Source organism: Epinephelus moara, chromosome 1 (assembly GCF_006386435.1).
Source record: "Epinephelus moara isolate mb chromosome 1, YSFRI_EMoa_1.0, whole genome shotgun sequence".
Classification (NCBI taxonomy): domain Eukaryota; kingdom Metazoa; phylum Chordata; class Actinopteri; order Perciformes; family Serranidae; genus Epinephelus; species Epinephelus moara.
The window spans coordinates 16,702,122-16,722,068 of record NC_065506.1 but is presented as its reverse complement, the minus strand read 5'-3'; the positions used below and the strand labels follow the sequence as shown (position 1 = coordinate 16,722,068).

Genomic DNA, 19,947 nt, shown 5'->3' with positions numbered 1-19,947 from the left:
AGGGTGCTGTGTTCAAATGTGACAGACTGACACCTACTCAAATTTGAATGTCTTTGAAAAAAAATCAATGCAGTATTTTGAAATATATGCTGTGACTGCTTCAGAAAACATCCACTTTGTTTGTGCAGCATGGTAGCACGGAGCGGGTGAGACGGGATGAAGGAGAGAAGGAAAGAAGAGGAGGGATCTGGAGGTAAGCATTAGGACTTTGTTTGTGTTCCTATAGGCTTTGCCTCCTGGCGATGGCTCAGTGCGCTGAAACTCAGCGATGGAAGCAACAACATCTGTATAGCTTTAGTTAAATCGTTAGTTAAATGTAAAAAAAAAAAAAAAAATCTGTTGGGGGGGTATAACTGCAGCACAACTCTTGAGTGTGTGCTTTTGTGGGAATGAAAAGTGACTCCGCTTCTCACCAAACACTTCTACTCAAAGGCAACTGATTTTTCCGTGTAACTGTGCATACGCATGTGTGTGTGCGCTTGTGTGTATTGTTTGTCTAGACTAGGCCAAGAGCAAAGAGTACACTGTATAATCATTCTGGATTAGTAGCCATCTCAGGCAGTCCAGAGTACATCCATAGTATTCTCAAGAGTCAGCATTCTCCATTGATCCCTGTCTGCTCTTATACAACTCTGAGACACTCATCAGCATCACAAGGGAGAAAAAAAAAAGCCAGTCGGCCCCTGGTGCAATACACTCTTCTTTATGCTCAGCCTCTCTAATTGTTATAATCACAGCAGCATTTTAGCCTCCTCACCCCTTTTTGAGCTCTGTCTATCACACAGCCAACGTCAATGTTGAATCATTTTGCTATGAAGATTTGACTGCTGCAGAGGTGCAATAATTACTTCCCCTATTAACAAGAAACAAGTCTTTCATCTGAGAGGGTTCATATATGGATGGGTATTGCTAAGTCAAGGCAGACCTATTTTCAATCACATTCAGCCATTCCCAGATAGCCTCTCCACATCACACCCCAAACAACCTGCTCGTCTGCAGGAACAGTGCCACCTACTGCCTAACCTCACGAGTGCAGAGAAGTGGGACAGAAAAATGCACAGATTTCTCTCCAAATACCCCAGGCTCCTTCTAAACCTGTGTCAGGGCTTGAATTGCTCATGAAAAGCCTTACAGAGTGAGATTTTAAATCTAAATAATAATTATGATATGTAAAATGAAGGCCATGGACACTTTTTATGACACCTTTTTTTCCTTTTCAAATATTACATCAGGTAAAAAATGGAAACAGGAAACACAGCGGAAACTGGAGGACAAAACTGGCTTTTGCTATCATAGTCTGCCATACCTGTGTCCTGGGTATTTTGAATGAAACTGTTGCACTGCAATTTTGACCTGGAGCAAATCAAAGCCTCCATACACCAATGAATTGCCAGTCACACAACAATTCTCTGACCCCCATGGTGACAACAGCAGAGGGTTTTTTCCTTTACTGTGATTACAAAGGCTCTTCTGGTGCTGTGGGGGTTTCCCATCGCCCGTATTGTGCCCACATTCACTCGGCAGGGCTACAGCACGGCAAACAATACAGAATTGTTATCAGGGCAAAGCATGGCAGGAGCAGGCGGTATTGTGCCGCCATCAATAGGGATAACCGAGCAAATTTCTGGAGTGTGTATTTATGCTGTCTTTGGAGGTGGCCCAACCTTTGCGGTAATGAATAGGTCGCTGGTATTTTTTGTAGGAGTGGAGGGTCAGTGACAGCCCTCTACGAGACGTGCATGTTGAAGGAGGAGGAGAGAGAGCAATTAAATCACTCCCCGAGCAGCCTGGGATGACTCACACCACTGAGTTCATACAGGAAGGGGGAAGGGGGAAGGGGAAGTGGGAAACGTAGAGAAAGAGAGGCCGGCATCGAGTTCATACTTAAAGATAATATCTGGAAACAAGCCAAGGAAGAGGCTGTGGTGGAGCCTCACACACTAATCCCTCAATGCGGACCAAAGCCATGTCAGCGAGGAGAGAGAGATAAAAAGTCCCCTTTCTTCCACATCTCTGCCTCCTCCTCTTTCACTCACTGCTTCTTTAACTGGTGACCTACCACTTGCTCCAAGGCCCTGGGAGGACGCAGCTCTACACAGGGACCTTGTGTAGAGACACAGACCCGCGCTTGGAAAGAGAATTCAAGGGGAGCATTTTGCATTGCATCAAGGGGAGGGGACTGGACAGGAGAGGAGGGCAAGCTAGGCCGGCTGACGTCATGGAAAGCGCACATCTGATGTCCTATTCGTCAGAGGTGAAATACCACGAGCCAAAGTGAATCACTGCGCACTTGGCTGTTTTTGATCTGCTGCTGTTTACACCAAACAGCATGCTCTGTACGGCAGCTGACTGTTTGATCGTCTCTCCTCAGGTCTGCTCTCGACATGAAAAAACATGCATTCTCTAAAGAGACAAGTGTATGTAGCAGAGGTTAAAGATTACAACACAAGTGGTCTTTGGTGAAGGGGCCGGGCTGCACTTTGTAGCCAGGCCCACGGTGTCGTCTCAGGGGTAAGTGGGGATCTCGCCTCTCCCTTCTCCCTCTCGATAAAGAGATGCTCAGAAGCCATAGAGGGCAGGCTGGGAGACGTCAGGCTGTGGGGATTTACACACTGCACTTTGTGTTTATGGGCCTCAGCTCTGTTTGAGTGCCTGCGAGACAGAGACGGGCACTTTCACAGCCGACATGAAATAAACTCATTACAGCCTTCGCGAGCGCTGGCAACGGGCCCCGCTTAACAGCAAGGCACAGGGCTGGCTAGAAAAGGCTGCAAGTGATCTTCACACTGCTCTCCACTCTACTTTCAAGACGACCCACCACCTTGTCACTATCAACACCTCCTTCCATCATGCTTTCCTCAGGTGTGCGAGGCATGGTGCTGCTGGATTTGCCTCAACCATGATATTTGTATAGTGAACTGATGCTAGCTAGGCACATGAGGTGAGCATGGTGGCTGAGTGTGAGACAGCGTGGGATGCAAGCAGACAGCAAATAGGAGGATCATAGCTTTTATAAGGAGGGTGCTTGCAGGGTGACGTGCGGGGCTGTTGGTAAATAAAATCCACTGATGTCTTGCATCATCCTGGCAGATACAGACAGGCGAGTCCACACCCAATTAAAAACACATTTTGTGCACAAAATCAGATGACTGGACTGAGACTTTCTGTATGCATGTCTTATATGTCTTGTTTTACATGTTTTGCTGTGTGTGGACCCCAGGAAGAGTGGCTGCTGCCTTAGATGCAGCTAATGGGGATCCAAATAAAGAATTAAGGCTATTAGCCTTCACTAGTTGATCTAGTTAAGTAGGTAGGCATAAATGTGACTGATTTGATATGTACACCTTAAATAAAACTAATCACATCTGTGACCAGGGATGCACCGCTATGTCGACACATCAGTATTGGCTGATATTGGCCTTGTTGACTGCCACCGGACTATCGGCAAATAGGATGGCATTCACCGATGGCAGTGGCCAATGTTGTACCGTTGTGTAACATCCATTTTGTGCAGGCTAAAAGCAGGGCTCGAAACTAGGCATCCTGTTGTCCAGGGGACAACATGTGTTTGGGAAGGACAGAGATCTTCTGCGGGATGCAGTTGGGACAAAACATACAACAACGAATTGCCAGTCACACAACAATTCTGTGTTAAAATAGGCAGGAGGAGAGCGAGCTAACGTTAGCTGTTAGCAGTCGGTGGCTAGAACTAACTGCTGACAGAGGTTGCATTGGGTTACATTATGATGTTCAAGTGTTCAAGGTCTATTCAGTGAAAATGAATATTGGGTGAAGGCAAAATATAACATCCTTGTGATGTGTTCAGATGTGATCTTGTAAAATGTCCTTTTTGGTAAACAAATTAAGTTGTCTAAAGGAGAAATGTGTTTATGTTTTCACAGCAATATAAAATGTGTATTAGAAAGGGAATTATGATTTATTACATATATTAAAAAGACCTCTGTAGCAGTTGCTTCTGAAATGTTTTTTATGTGGGAGGTTATATAGCAAAGGTTGTTTCATAAATGTATAATTGAATTTGTGCTCATTCAAAAATAGTGTAATGAAGGACTGAATGACTTTTAAACAGTTAAATACATGTTTTTAATAATAAGGATTTCTCTGTTTTCCTATCACAATAGTATGGTGGCTGAGAAGGATCAAAGCAAATGCAGAAGCCACAACACAAGTAGGCTACAAAAGTCACAACATGCACACAAGAATCACAATACAAATACAAAACTCAACACAACAGAAGAGGGCGACACCGGAAGTGAGCAAGCGACAGATTGAACGCTTTAATGGGGTTTTGCCGGTGGTAGAAGTAAGTGTTTGCCTTTTTAAGTAAATGAAACGTTGTTCGCTAGCTAACAATAATCGATATGTTCTTGTTACAAATAGACTGAGTTGTTCGTATTTATGTACTCTGTTTCCTACTGTCAGTTGTTACAAAGCTTGCATTCCAGTAGCATCATGTAATGTAACATTACGTTAACGTTAGTCAATCAGGTGGCCACCAGCAGCCATGGCTGGAGCCATGTCAATCTCATTTGAACAAATGATATCAAAAGCCATGGTGCACTGTAAAGTTAGCAATGTTAGTGTAAACCAAACAGCTATGTTCACTGCATGGAGTAAGGTAGGCTACATTTCAAAGAAGTCATAGACTCTTCAACAAGCACAGTTGAACTGTGACTGTTAACAGGCCCTTTTCATGTCAGACCTTTTACCGTATCATAGCAAGACAACTGTAATAATACCATCATAATCATGGCTACGTGCCATTTATGTAAGATAATTAAAGGCCACTGGTATCTTGGCAAGGCGAACTGGGACACTGGGACATTTATGGAATGAGCCCTCTCTGTGAGTCTATGGGTGAACACACACAGCATGTTTTATTTATAATAACTTTATCAAGATATCATGTGTTTTTAAATATTTCTTTTACAACTTTGAATTATTAATATTTTCACTCAATTAAAATGGCTTAAAAATCAGGTTGGGATGAAATGATGTTACATGTATTTTGCTATATTTTTACTTTCACTAAAAACATTTGTACATTTTTTAAAGATGCCTGTCTTATTGTTCTTCTATTAGGGTTCCTGTCAGCTTTATACTGTATACTGCAAAAATCCGACTTAATGAGTTGATACCATGCATGTTGGCTAAGGAAAGTTTAAAAGATACGAAACAAAGATAAAAACAAATGCATAAAAAAAATGGCAAAAATCAACCAAATTTAATCTAGACGTATATTTGCCATAAAATGCAATACAGAAGCAAGCAGCTAAAACCTGAATTGACAGACCACAAAATAACTAACCTAAATAACTTTCAATGCAGCCCTAATACTCAATAGTGTAAATAAGACTTTCTAAACAGCAAGTGTTAGCTGGTAACTGGAAAGCTGTCCTCCTCTCACTTTCGTGCTGTCACTCATAAATATGCACTGCATACAGACAAATGTATAGCACAGCAGAATGTGCAGAAAGGTATTTACTCATTGAATTTTTTTAACTTCTTATGCTGCAGCCCCAAAAGTGAATCCACAAATGGCTGACTTAGGCATGTGCGAGCACACACTGTTTCAGACAAACACACACATGTACACAGAGCCAGGGATGGTATTCAAGAAGTGGTGCCAAATTATCACACATTTTCTTTCCCATTTCCTACAGTGTAGCATAAATGCACTAACAATTCCAATGGGCACTGAGATTGACAACAATTTAAGTAAGAAAAAAGTGTGATGAGCTAGGGGGCAACTATTGACTGAGATGAAAATTGTGCATTTAGCAGGGTTTTGGCAGTAATGTGACTGTTTGGAACATACTGAGGACACAAATGGACAGCAGAGAAGTGGATTATGCTGCAAGAGTTTTTTTATGGTCATTTGTGGCTGTTTTTCTGCTGTGAAAACTGGTCACATTTGGAAACCATTAAGCGACATGAAATCAAACTTTCTACGGCCACGTTTCCAGTCTGCAATACTGAAATTAAAACAATTCAATAGAGAGGACTTAAGAAAAAGTGTGTCTTCCTCACAAGATGAAATCATTCTTTTGATCATCCTTAATTTATATCCATAGACATGAGCCCAGCTAGAGACATGCTCCAGTGGTTGTGAGTTATATCAAACTGTTGATCATTGCAAAAATTCCATCAGCTTATCCCTTCTGGGGAAAAAAAATACTCAGCATTTCAAAAAACTAATCATGCTCATGCCAGAAATGATCAGTTCTGTATGAGTGCGAGTCGGATTTTTAAATGATGATTATTTCATTTCTGCTGTCGTTTATTGACTCAACAACTACAGAGGAATGGTTTTGCACAAAACCCTATTGTGTAGAAGCAGTAACAAGCGATAAGACATGTATCACCACGGATTATTAGTCTTCCACTGGGCCATTGGAAAAGGAAACAGGTGAAAGTGCAAGTATTAGTTAGCACTGGCTTTAATTAATAAGCAGCATCAGTAGCATCAGTATCAATAAACTCCAAATAATACCCTGAAGCACATGCACACCCTCCCACACGCAATTTCATGCAGAAACAGACACCCACAGGCCAGAGAACGCATTGATATTCCACACCTGTATGACTCCTGACAGCTCCACAGCAACACACTGTCTGAGGAATTGGACATGAGGTACTCTGACACTACAATGGAGACGCTGTTACAAAGCCGCTCTGGAGCAGAGAGGGTCCCCATCAGCATGACCAGCAACAGCCAAATACACAAATACACACGTGTACACAGTGCTAGTACACAGGTGTCAGGGCCCGCGCGCGCACACACACACATTTTCAAGTTAGTAATTCCCGTAGCTATCTGCAAAGATTATTTTAACAATTCACTGACTTCACATGCAATTCATTTATTGATGTCCAGTCCACATACAAACATGCATTTTAATATGCAATCCAGCTCAATAAACAACACTTTACTCCAACTTGACTCAATCCAACACCAGCTACAGTCACACAAAGATAAAGACCTCACAGCCTCCACTCAGAACAGGTAAAAATGGTTCAAGAGCAGAGCGCTTTGTTAAACACAGCAAGTACACATGTTTAAAGGGTATCCCTAAAACCCTGCTGCAGCCTGTGACATGTGAGAAAGTATTAATATGATTTCACACATAAGGAAAATCTAGCACTAGCACTGGAGGGGGCAATATTGACACAGCAAAGTAAACAGGTGCAATACTAACAGACTGCAATGACATTAGGGTTTAGTCTGGCAAAAACACAAGCAGAAGAAATATGCTTTTACAACACTGCCCCCCTCTGTTGAAGACTGTAACTGCAACTCAACACATTTTCACTGTGGACATTTTGCACCACCTGAACATCAAAGGGTTTTGCTCAAAGGATCTGTGAGCCCTTTCATACCGATTATTCTTATGATATAACCAATCCCTGTAAAAAGTCTGAGGGGAAAGCTAGCTTTTGATTTCACTCTGTCAGGAGCAGATGTAGATGTCCATAATACTCCTATTCGGAAAAAAAATTAGCATCTGGAAAACATTAAGGGAGCGATGGGAGTGTGTGCATAGTAAGCATGATTTGGTTCGAAATTAGCAATCTGAAAAAGTAGACTGTGTCTCCAGCAGTGGTTTTTTAAATGGCCACTCAGTGAAAGAGGCACAATATGGATGAGATTAAGTGAGACTTCAAGCCTTCTGCGGTGTAAAGGGGTCACTTTCAACATTAAGCTCTGAACATAATCTCTTCCTTTCCCCATTTTTGCTCCAGGAACTCATCATGGAGTGTGAGTGCCCTCACTCAGGGAGAGATACAGGTGATGGCAGATAGGTAAGACAAGGACTCTGACTTGCTTATTTCCAGCGATGTCATAAATCAAGATGGGACTCGCTATTGTGCTATTTTCTCTTTTTTCGCTCTGTTTCTTGCTCCCTATCTCCCTCCGTCTTGCTTTCCTTCATACATGTATGCCATCTCATATCCCGTCAATAACCTGTTAATGGGCTCTGGCAGTCAGATAATAGTGCCGGCTGAAGAACAGTGGGCAGATAAGGACAAGCTTCTGGCTTACGAGCCTGAGAGACAGAGAGCCTTTGATGAGCAGGAGGCTGGAGATGGATGAGGGAGGGGTCGGGCGGTGCATGAGGAAGTGTCGCAAGGTAGCAGGAGGGTCATGGGGTCAGATCTGACTCGAGTGCAGCCATTTTCTCATAATGGCAGGAAACGTACATTATAGCCTTCATTACGGAGGAGCTGGGAAGAGTTGATGAGAAAGACAAAGAGGATTTTTTTCCTGATCCCTCTGATGAGCCAGGTGTTTTCCATCTGCTCGCTTATGAAAGGATTTTTTTTTAGCTCTTTCACAGGTTCATATCCTTTGCTGAATCATGGTTTCATGCACCAAGGAGTGATGCGAGGTTAAGCAAGGGTCAGTTTGTCGGCAGCTGTGCGTTGTCTCCATGACAGAGCCCCTGTGGCTGACATCACCACCGTCACGTCACCAAGGCAACACCCTGGAGGCGGGTGTCTCCCTGTGTCAGCTGCTGCGTTGCTTTCTCAGCAAGTCAGTAGCTGTGATGCTTTCCAAGCACAGATCAGCATCCATTCAACCCATTCATCACAGCCCACTAGGCACACAACAGACCTACATATGGCTCCAGGCCCCTCTTCCCCTCCAGAACTGCCATCTCGGCATATTAACCGTATCAATTTTTTAACGATCCCACAAGGCAGCATTTTTAGGACTTGTTGAAATAATCATGAGGTGCTTGTTGGGTAATGCACTCTGTTTCAATGAGCGCACTGTGAGAAAAGAAGAGCTGGGAAACGGTGAGACGAAGGCAAGCCAACAGAGACGGGTCATTATGTATGCATTGCGGCGAAACCAATCTTTGTTGAGCCTGTCCTCGATTGTTTTTAAAAGGATACTTCACTGGACGCAATCAAATTAGCAAGAACATCACTGATATGGGGTAATAACCCTAAATTGAATTTCTGCACAGGCTAAAGTGTCCCCTCTCTGCAGAATCAATTGCTGTGAAGAGAAAAGGAGGACAGGAAGAGGGCATTCATAGTTAGCAGACCTTTAAAAAGTACACCAGAGATGCAGGCATGAGCGGGCTATTTTCACGCTCCGGAGCCCTGCCATAATGTGTGCCTACCGACTACTATGCTAGATGCAAATCTATCCAATTATGCTAATTAATTTGAATTACCTTACAGCTCCCATCACTGAGAGGGAAATCGGGTCAGCTTTCCATTTCTGCAATACAATTCTCTTTCATTGTTTGGGTGCTAAGCGCAGCACACAGCGAGCTCTGGCAGCCTAGTGGCTGTGCTAACTGAACAGAGAGTATGACAACAACAAGCAATTAGCTAGACAGCCTCCTGTTAGCTCTGCCACTGGCTGACACTCCTGTGTGCTGTGCTGGAGTGAGCCAAGGATGTTACTGTACTCGGCTACTGTTGCAGCTCAGTCATTACTGTACATATACATTGACATGTCATGCATTTTGCTGACATTTATAACCACTATTGGTCGTAATGAGCGCGGTAAAAATAAACCTGAGCGACCGGTGGGGTCAAAGGTCAGAGCCAGACTGGGCTGGAGTAGCTGATTTTTCTCGCTCCTGCTTCCTCAATGGTGCATTTAAGCACAAAAACAACAACGCCTTACAGACAAGCGATTCACTGCTGCAGTGACACAACAGCTGTGCAGTGCTGTATGAGTAACATCAGGGAGAGGTTTCACACAGAATGATCCATCATCTGACTACTGAGTCAGGATACAGCTGGGAGCTACAGAGACAATGTTACTGCGTTGGGATGACAGTGTTGTCATGTGCTGCTGTCCTAGTGTTTTTCTTCCACAAATACTGCTCTCACGATAGGAAGTGTGTTGGCAGAGACCACAAAGTGTAATCATGTCTACTGATATAGGCACTTGCAGGAGTTATCGAGCAACGACACGGCTGAATACAAGGAAGATTACAGCCAGTAATCCCAGCGAGGGACCTGGAGACCTAGGAGACCCTGAATCATATCGACACAGACGCGCACACACACACAGCTAGTCACATAATTACACAAGTCTGTGGGCTTTCTGTTTGGGTGGCCAACAGAAGCAAAACATGGCTGTTTATAAATCAAAGGCAACCAAAGTGACCTTTAATTAGTTACCCAGATAATTACTGTTGTCCCATACTAGTAAAAAATAGAAAGACTGTGCTTTCATTAGTCAGCCCACAATGTTATCAAGCACACGCCACTGCACTCAATATATTAATCAATACAGAATAAAAAATTGCATCAGTTTGAATCTGTATTGCTCTGGAGTGCACCTGCATTTCTTTGAAGCTGTTGGCACTGTCAAAGTTTCTAATATTACATAAGCTCTACAAAGCATGCAGTGTTTTTGTATCATCATACATCGTTACATGTGCAGACTATAGAATCAAACTAGACTCCAACTAATTCACTTAGTGCTTCAGTTAGCAGAGAGAAACTGAATCATTGTGTGTGCTACAATAGCCCATTACCCGTGAGTTAAAGAGCTCCATCAGTGCCCGACACCTCCTCCTCCTCTTCCCTCCCGGTGAGAGGAGCGAGTTAGGCAGTGGATGCCACACAGCCAGTAATGAGCAGGCCGCAGGCCCATTTGTGCTGGGAGAGAATAGGTCCCTAATGAACCACCGAAGACACTTAGGTCCACTGAGTCAAGATTGAAATGTGCCACTGATGGCCGATAGGAGGTTGTGTCAACTCAACCAGAGCGCAGAAAAGGCGAAAAATAGCTCTTTTTAAATGATGGTGTTTTGGACGATAAAAGTTCTTTGTGAACTTTGTGGGTTTGCCAAAGTATGCTGAGTCCATTTCTGACATTCGGAAGAAACCTTTCAGAGCTGGATTGCTCGTTCTTCTCCAGGCTATACATTAATATAAAGGAATATCATCCACTATGAGATATTAATTTACATTATGTGTCAGCCACTCACCCACTGGGGAAAAGAGTGGTGTTACAATATATGCACTGTCGATCCCTCTTTTGACATGCCCAATTCTCTTCTTTTATTCACCGCGTCTTGAGACGTTATCAAGCCTACACAGGCTATTTGTCTCTTTTTTATGATGACACAAGTTTTTCTTCGAGCACCATTTCTACTGAAGAAAAACTTTTGAGTGTGTGAGTTATGAATCCTCAGTTGCAACATCAACCACCACCCTGCTTCCCAGTGTTATAAATATAAGAGGATGACTTGCACACCACACTCCCTGAGTCACAGCAGAAAAAAATGCACTTCTAGCACTTTTCATGGAGGGCCTCACCCTAGCCCCAAGCTCTATTCCTCACCTGTCTGGAAAAGGTCAAAACTATTCTGTTTTACAAGCTGAATTATTTTAAAAAATATATAAAAAACACACTACCATATCATAGAGCTGTAACCCTGTAAAAACTCAACTTAAAAATGAAAAATGTCCTTCTACTCCCTGAGGCAGGACGTCTGTATAAATAAGAATATGTTCTTTGTCAACTTGTCTGGGTGGATGAGAGTTTAAACGGGGAGGGTTTATAACTTTCAAACTATTGGCACATTATTTTTGGGAGTAGCCTCATTTGAACTGTTGTTTTGCCCACCGAAGCCTTTGAAGGGGAAAGACTAATAGGCCCTGCAGGGCGTATTGTTTAACAGGCAGTGGCATTTCCCACTGCGGTGACTCTAATCTAATGGCCAGGGCATGGACAAGGGCGACACCCACCCATAGCTTGGATGGCCAGCATTGCAGACAGCAGGAGGGACAGCATCGTCTTCCAGGGTGGATTTGAACCGCGGGTCAGTTTCTTCAGACACAGCGCTGCGGGGGAAAAAAACACAGACATCTGAGAAGGATGCAGACTGTAGTAACACAGAACACGACGGCGGCAGAATGAAATGATGTGTGGACACGAAGGGTGATTAAGAAGTGACAGAAACAGAGAGGGGTGTCTTCTATGTGGGTGGAGTTTGAGACAATGATAAAGCCAACATTTTTCATGAAGTGCGGGCTATTCGTAAGTCTGGAATTATTTTTCGTGACTCACAAACTCACAGAAATTATGTCTGAAGGTGATTTCTTCAGTCTTTTCTCTGGCCTGCTCAGGGCTTGTCTCTTTTATAAAGAAAGGAGCTGTGATGACAAATGGGGACTTCCAAAGTTGACGGGAAGCAGCCCAGTCATTCTCTGCTTTCCGGAGGGAAAACACTACTTTAAGAGTGAGCAGAGACAGACAAAACTATCCCCTCCCCGACTACTACCACTCTACCAGGTATTAAATATTTAGGAGATATTATTCTCGCAGAGATTGGTAGAGGTCACTGTATGTGTCTGTATTTTTACTTGTAGTACTTTGTATTTTAGATACAACTGGAGGTACTTCTTTGTTCATTGATATGAAGTCATTGTTTTACAGTCGCCAACAGCACAACAGTTAACCTAAAAAAGATCATTCACTGTACTGGATTCACAGCATGAATGAATGCAAAACTTTTAAGTAGATTTTAAAGCTCCTCATGACCACATGAACAAATGAGTCTCACACTTCATGTTTCACTGAAGTGAATGAAACCAGAAGCTTTGTGGTTGTAAGACAGAAACAATCAGCAATCTAAATAAACACTGTTGAATACTTTAGGTAACACCTGATTTTATAACAAAAGAGTTTACATTCTGTAGACTATGGCTATGTTTTCCACATATGTGTCTGAGCATAAATAATACTAAACTCGAGAGACACACACTGTGCATGGATGGATGAACAGCACAAAAATAAATAGAGGAAGTAAAAACCAGAGAAAGGAAGAGCGAGGGGGTTCTATTATAACACAGGCATACTCAGCATTTTAAATATTCAGAAAACAGGTTATTTCTCATTCTAACCCCACTAAAAATACATCTGGAAAGATTCTATGACCATTTAAGTCATTGGACATCTTCTCCAGATATCGTCACTGTGTTAGAATGTGCGAGACATATCCTTAAGCAAAAAGCATGCGAGCAACAATCCACCAACAGACATAAACCATTTGGTTTCCTGTCAATAACTGCTTTAGCGTGTCATCATGTCTTCGCACAAGAGCACATGGGTCTGCTTTCTTTCTGTTTCTTTATACTCATTTCCCTGTGGCAAGTAATCCATGTCCTCCTGTCTGCGACTTCTCTCAATTTCTCTGTAAATACCCGGGAGGCCTGAGAGTGTGAAAGCTAGATGAGGAATATTATGGTTGCTTTTTTTTGAGTTTTCATCTTTTAAACTATCCTGATGGCAGAAAAATTGGACAATTCTGGTGCAGACTGCGTGTTGTTTTCAGACCATTCATTTCAGAGTCCAGCGTCCCTGGGTGAGATTGGGTGTTTATTAGAGGGGTGCTTTGCTCTCAGTCACAGTGTCTTTTTTGATACAACCACTGGGAGTCACCAAATGTTAAATCCCATACATACAAATGGGAAAAATGAAGTAGAGCTAAACATACAGCATCTTTAGGCTGGTGTAGTGGTTGCTCAGTGTTACACACAGGAGTGACTTGTGAACCACATGTCAGCAAGACAAGAGCCAGGTATCTTTGATGGTGGGTCAATCAGGTAGCAAAATATCCATTAAATACAAAAATCCACTCCACTTTTTGTTCAAGAATTGTTTTAACAGTCATCCAGAGACTTCGGCAGTTCTATTTTGACCATGTCTACAGTAACATACAGAAATCCTGCCTTTGTGTGAAAATGTTTTCTGTCCAAACCAGTGCTTTTAAAACTTTTAAGACATTTCTACATTCTTAAAAAGTGCTACATCCACAGTGAAGCATTAATAACAGTATCTTATCTTCTCCCTCCCTCCCTTTTTTAGTTCAAGACACAGCACAATGGTGCATTACCTCTGCTATTGTCATAAGTATGGCTGAACAAGTTTTAGTTTGGCAGCACAACGTTCCATTTTCATCCCTATAAACTTTGTGATCGTACAATGCTGTCACTAAGGTGCTTTCAAATTAATTAGTTAATACATTAATAAATTATTTTTTATATATAATACTTGCAGACCACTTACCATAACTGCTATTATTGTTTAAGATTGTATTTCAGTCGAATAATGACACCAGTGATTGTTTTGGCACACAGTTTCCAAGAGACTGAAAATCGTGTCCCCTTTTCAATTCATTCTGTCAAGAATCGATTTTTAATTGAATCAAATCAGACACCAAAGAATCAGAATCGAATTAAATCACAAGGTTCCCAAAGATTCCAACCTTGATGTGACTTAAACATGTTTATCTGCCTCTGCTGTTACGGGAACTGCCCATTGGTTCGACATCCCATTGTTCCAACCATATTAAACCCATTGTTCCTAAGTCCGTTCTGAAATCATCATGATGCCCTGTGGTCAGTGTTGCCAAGTCCGCTTATTATAAGCGACTTTGGGCTTGTTTTTCTGTAAAGTCGCTTACAAATATTGGTAGTCGCGGGTCGCGTTTTTTTGGGCTTGTCTCTAAAGTGTAGTTGCTTATTTGGGCTTGTTCCCAGCTCCATAATACGATGTCAAGCAGATATTTTCGATATGTTATTTAAACGTAGGATAGTTTGTCTTGCCTGTTCCCTCTGTCTTGCCTGTTCCCTCTGTCCCTCCCCTTTCCCCATACACACAGGAGACAGCAGAGTTTTTTCCCCGGTAATGTGTTTTTTTTCTGGTTAGGAAAACATCAGTCCTGTNGTGGGTACAGTTTTGCAAAACTGTGCACAGTTTACTTATCTGTCCACATGCATGTAAATTGACAATCTGTACCCACAGTTTAAAATCTGTCCCCACGGATTGTAAAACCGTGCACATAGTTTATTTAATTTTCTCTCACTGGAACCTAGGGGGGGCTCAATAGAAAAAGTTGCTTGTTTTGGGCTTGCTTTCACAGGCCTGGTTGCTTATTTGTCTCGCGAGATCTGGCAACACTGCCTGTGGTTAAGGTCTGGTTAGGTTTAGGCACAAAAACCACTTGGTTAGGGTCAGGAAAAGATCATGGTGTGGGTTAAAATGAAAAAGAAAGTGACAAACACATAAGCCGTGAGCCTGCTTCGCCTCAAGCCTTTCCCAGCTGACCTAGAGCCGGTCGCGGCGCACCGTCAAGGCAGAAATACGCCCGCCGGGAGCCGTTCAGCACCGCAGACCGTCGGACTAATGGGATGTCGGACCAATGGGCTGTCGGACCAATGACATGGACCCGCTGTTACAACTGCATTTAAGACCAATAATAGTGTTAAATGTTGTTGTTTGACAACAGCAAAAGAAATATTAATACAAAAATACCAATATCACCTGTATTAAACATCTAGCAAAGAGATAGCTTACAGTTTTCCATATCCACACTATCATTATTTCATGTATCCACTATTAATATAGTGAAATGTTATGGTTGAGTCACTAAATGTCTACACAAATCTACAATTAAAACTCCACTTTCAACTCCACCAATGAAGTTGTATTTTCAGCTCACTTTGTCTGTTGGTTTGTTTGTTTGTCAGCAGGCTTGCGGAAAAACTACTGACCCCATTTTCGTGAAGGGTGTAGCATGGGCCAAGGAAGCCAACCCATTAAATTCTTGAGTGGTATTGCATTTGGCCATGCCCAAATAGCCAATTAAAGAAATACAATGACTCCTGGTACAAGAAATCCTCTGGGGCAGCCCGCAAATGTAGGTGCTCAAACTTCACACAGAAATCAGTCAGTATGGAGCACTCATTTGACATGATTGTAATAGTTTTGGGAATATATCCAGACATATCTCGAGGTTGTGCTTACAGATTTGCATATCACAGAAGGACTATCGGCCTTGGTGGAAGTCTCCCTCTACCAAGTTCCCTTTTCTTTTTAATATGTTTTGGACATATGGAAATACAATTGACTTGGAGAAGGAAGCTGACAGATCTGTTGTGATGTTTTGATACTACGAATGATTTCAGTATTGCCGTCAGCTGTAGCCCCACCTTACGCCAGACTGAGACGTTTTACATGAGGCTCCATTTATGGTTTCAGCAGAGAGGATGTGGGCAGGAGTGCAGCTTCATCACTAAGTTTCCATAACAGCACACTCACCATTTGCTCTCTGGACTTTCAGAAGGCATTAGCCTGCCAGAGACCAGCTCAAAAGAGACACTTGTAACACTATCTCAAATTCCTAAGATATGTACCCTCAGAGGCAGAGAATATGGGTTATTCACTGCATTTGAAAATGGAGAAAAGACCAGACACATATCACAGCCATCCTCTCCAAAAGGGCAAGAGTTCTGTAAAAATATCTCTAAGTTCTCTAAAGGATAGCCTGAACTTTAATGTGCCAACACACCAAGCCACAGTCTGACTCTGTCTGTGCTGTCCAGACACCAGGAAGCCATCAAAGGGTTTTATACTGTATGACTCAAGTACTTCACCGACCCCATGCCAGCATGCAAATGCTTTTTTCCTCCTTTCATTTTATGATTTAACTTTAACAATTCAGTTCAATGTCAGATATCAAAACAAGCTGACCACACTCGCGAGTCACTAAAGAATATAATGACACAATAAACTTCAACTGTAAAAGGTTGTATTTTAAAAACACTATTTTATCCATCACTATATTACACCAATGTATCAAAACTATTGCTGGCTCTTTATTCACATTCCAATACTGTTCATAGAATTAACTAATAATGGTGCTCTCTGAATTGAAGACCATTAAAATGGAAAAGAAATGGTCACTGAAAGACTGCCTGACAGTCTGAATGTCTTGAATTTCCTTTAGTGATTGGTCGGCAGCTTTTGAGCCATAATCACCAGTGTATTTCATTTTGACACTGCGCTAAGGATTATTAAGCTTCCTACTGAGGTCAAAGGAAAGAGAAATGATTCCTGAAGGATCACAGAACATTAAGATTTAGTATTTCACCATGGTCACTGTACCATTGCGGTATTCTTTCATGAAATCTGTGACAGTGGTTCTCTAACAGTTTGTCTTTTTCTTTTCTTGAGTCCACTCTTCTCCTGGATGACAAGGCCATTCTTAAACACTATTAATATAATGAATCTGACTGACCTTCTGGGCTCAAATGTCTCATTGGCATATGGCTGGCATCATTGCCAAGCTCCTCAAACCATTGGGAACCACTCAACCCTTGATGATAGGAACATTTCCAACCTGGACGCCACCGTACCCATCGAGGACCGCATCATGGGACGAGCCTTTCAGAATCCATATGGCAGCAGTGGTGTGAATTTAGCAAACCCTTTTAAGGGATGACTGGATTCACTTTGTGCAGGGAAATGTTCTCCATAGTAGTTGAGTTAATTAGTGCATTACATGGCCATATCATACATTAGCTCTTCAAACTGAAGAAAGAGGCGCTCCATAAACTTCAATAAAGCATTGTGGCTCAGATGTCGTATGGAAGTTTATTTGCCAACTTTCTTTGTAAGTACTGAAACTCGAATTTACCGTTCACACTAGGCCATGCATCAGTGTCATACAGCAGTCCAATAATAGGCAAGCAGATGCAGTACTAGACTGTATATTTTTATCTCACTGATAATTAGCAACTGAGGCAGTGAGAACTGTTGTGTCTCTCAAGACGAGATAAGTGAATAGGATCAGTGTGCAGTGTGACAGATATTCTAACACCCTACTTTTGTAAAGTCACAGGAGCCGGTTTAATATAACCTTTATCTTATGGCAGCTTGGCATAGTGTAATAATATGGAGCTGAAATAAAACTACGAACTGCCAAACTGTCACATCCATCCCTGGCAACAACAACAAAAAAAGACAGCAGAGCATGTTGCACCATGTCACATAACACCATTATCTCTCCATTTTATCACACATCATTTCCTGCACAAGTCAGAGCGTTAAAAACTACATCCTCCTACATTCCAAAGGAAGCTGTACCTGCCAGCAGCGCACAGCTGCACTATCATGTGACAACAACACCATGAGGCCAGGCAACATCCTCACTGCAGCCCAAAATACAGCATCTAGTGGTTCTGAATTGTTTCTGCAGGGAACAAGTCTGGGGAAAACTAGGCATAGTTCAGTGTAGCAGGAATATGTGTTTTTTTTCTTTCACTTTTCTATCCTGCTAATTTACTGACCCCTCAGATTTGTCTTGTTACTCCCTTATTGGGTCTTGAGCCTCAGGTTGGGAATCACTGTGACCTAACCTATCCTGATACAGTTCATTTCATCTGTAGAGAGAGCAAGAGAGAGGAAAAAGAATAAGAAAACATACATAGGCTATACATTAAAAGTCCAGTGTGTAGGATTTAGAGGAATATATTGGCATAAATGGAATATAATAAAATAAGTATTGTTTTTTACTGTATTTTCGCCAGAACATAGATGGTGTTGTCTTTTTTACAACACAACATAGGAAGCAGGTCCTTGTCTATGGAGATGACCATGTTGCACTGCCATGTTTCTACAGTAGCCCAGAATAGACAAACTGAACACTGGCTCTAGATAGGGTCGTTCGAGTTTTCACTTCGGCCACTGTAGTTAGCAAGGGCAATGAAAAAAAACCCCACTAAGTTTTTAATGTGGAAACTGCTTTAATCAGTGTTTTACTGGTTAAATTACTGGTTCCATTTGTCTTGGTGAGGAAGAGACCTATATGGATAATTTGGCTCCCAGTAAAAAAAAACTCAAGAACATCCTAACCTTAAGTTATCGGAGAAGAAAGGGTGAGCACAGATTAGCAGCTGCAAAGCTAGCAAGCTGTCCCTGGCATGCCAAAAAGTGTTGGAAAAACACTGTTTTTGTAAGGTGAAACTGATTTATTCAGTGTTTTTGCCAGTTTAAACCACCAGGTCCATTTGTTTTGGAGAGGAGGAAACCTGCGCGGATAATTCAGCTCCTGGTAAAAACCTTCTTAGCAATTAATTTGACCTTTTATTTCTTTTTTCGCCTCAGTCATTTACTGTAAATCTGTATCCTTTATCATATTTTGTATTATACTGCTCTGTAAAGCACTTTGAGTTGTGTAAGTACAGCTGCTTGCCTTCTGAACATCTGGATTTTAAATTATCAGAAATGAGGTACACAGATTAGCAGGTGCTAGGCTAGCAGGTGAACAGATTTTTTTAACACGAAACTGCTTTATTCAGTGTTTTTGCCATTTTAAATTACCTGGTTATTTTTGTTTTGGAGACACCTCTGTGAATAATTTGGCTCCTGGTAAAAACCTCCTGAACAAAGAACACTGTAGAAATTCTAACCAGGAGAAGTTTTAGCTGATTGACATCTGTTAGCCTCGCTGCTAGGTGCCACAAAATCCTCCAAAACCTTACACACTGGACCTTTAAGTGATTTTTCTTTCTCAGGTAATTAGGGCTGCCACGATTAGTCGGCTAATCGATGACTAATCGACTATAAAAATAATCAGTGACTATTTTAGTAGTCGACTAATCGGTTTGAGTCATTTTTCATAGAAAAGTACTTTAAAAGGACCCCAAAATACTCTTACTGCAGCTTCTTACGTTCAGATATTGGCAGCTTTACACACTCTCCCGAGACAGTGAACTAAAACCTTTTGGCGTGATTATGAAACAAGACATTAGATGACGTAATTTTGGGGTTTGGGCGAGACAGACAGACATTTTCCAACATTTTAACACATTTTTCGATGAAATGATTAGTCGACCAATCGAAGAAATAATCGACCGATTAGTCGACAATGAAAATAATCGTTAGTGGCAGCCCTACAGGTAATACAAGTCCATATATAGGACAACATTTGATTGAGGATTTATTAACAACTTTTAGAAAATGGCAGACATATGACCAGTGCAAGCCTGTGAATAAACTGCGTCACTTGCCACTAAATGAAAACCCATAAGTGTTCCTTTAATGTCCCCATTTTGAGTCATGGAAGTTTGCTGGTACACAGATTAAATGCACTGATG

At 41.9% G+C, this 19,947-nt stretch overlaps 1 protein-coding gene across 1 annotated transcript in view; it reads right to left on the bottom strand.

Moving 5' to 3' along the window:
• The window catches only part of cd276 (CD276 molecule), a 78,774-nt gene that overhangs the window by 58,152 nt on the left and 675 nt on the right, over positions 1-19,947 (bottom strand). The window contains exon 2 of the mRNA XM_050045947.1: positions 11,752-11,847. Within this exon, the coding sequence (XP_049901904.1) occupies positions 11,752-11,797 (46 nt within the window). The 5' untranslated portion in view covers positions 11,798-11,847. The remainder of the gene's footprint in view (positions 1-11,751; positions 11,848-19,947) is intronic.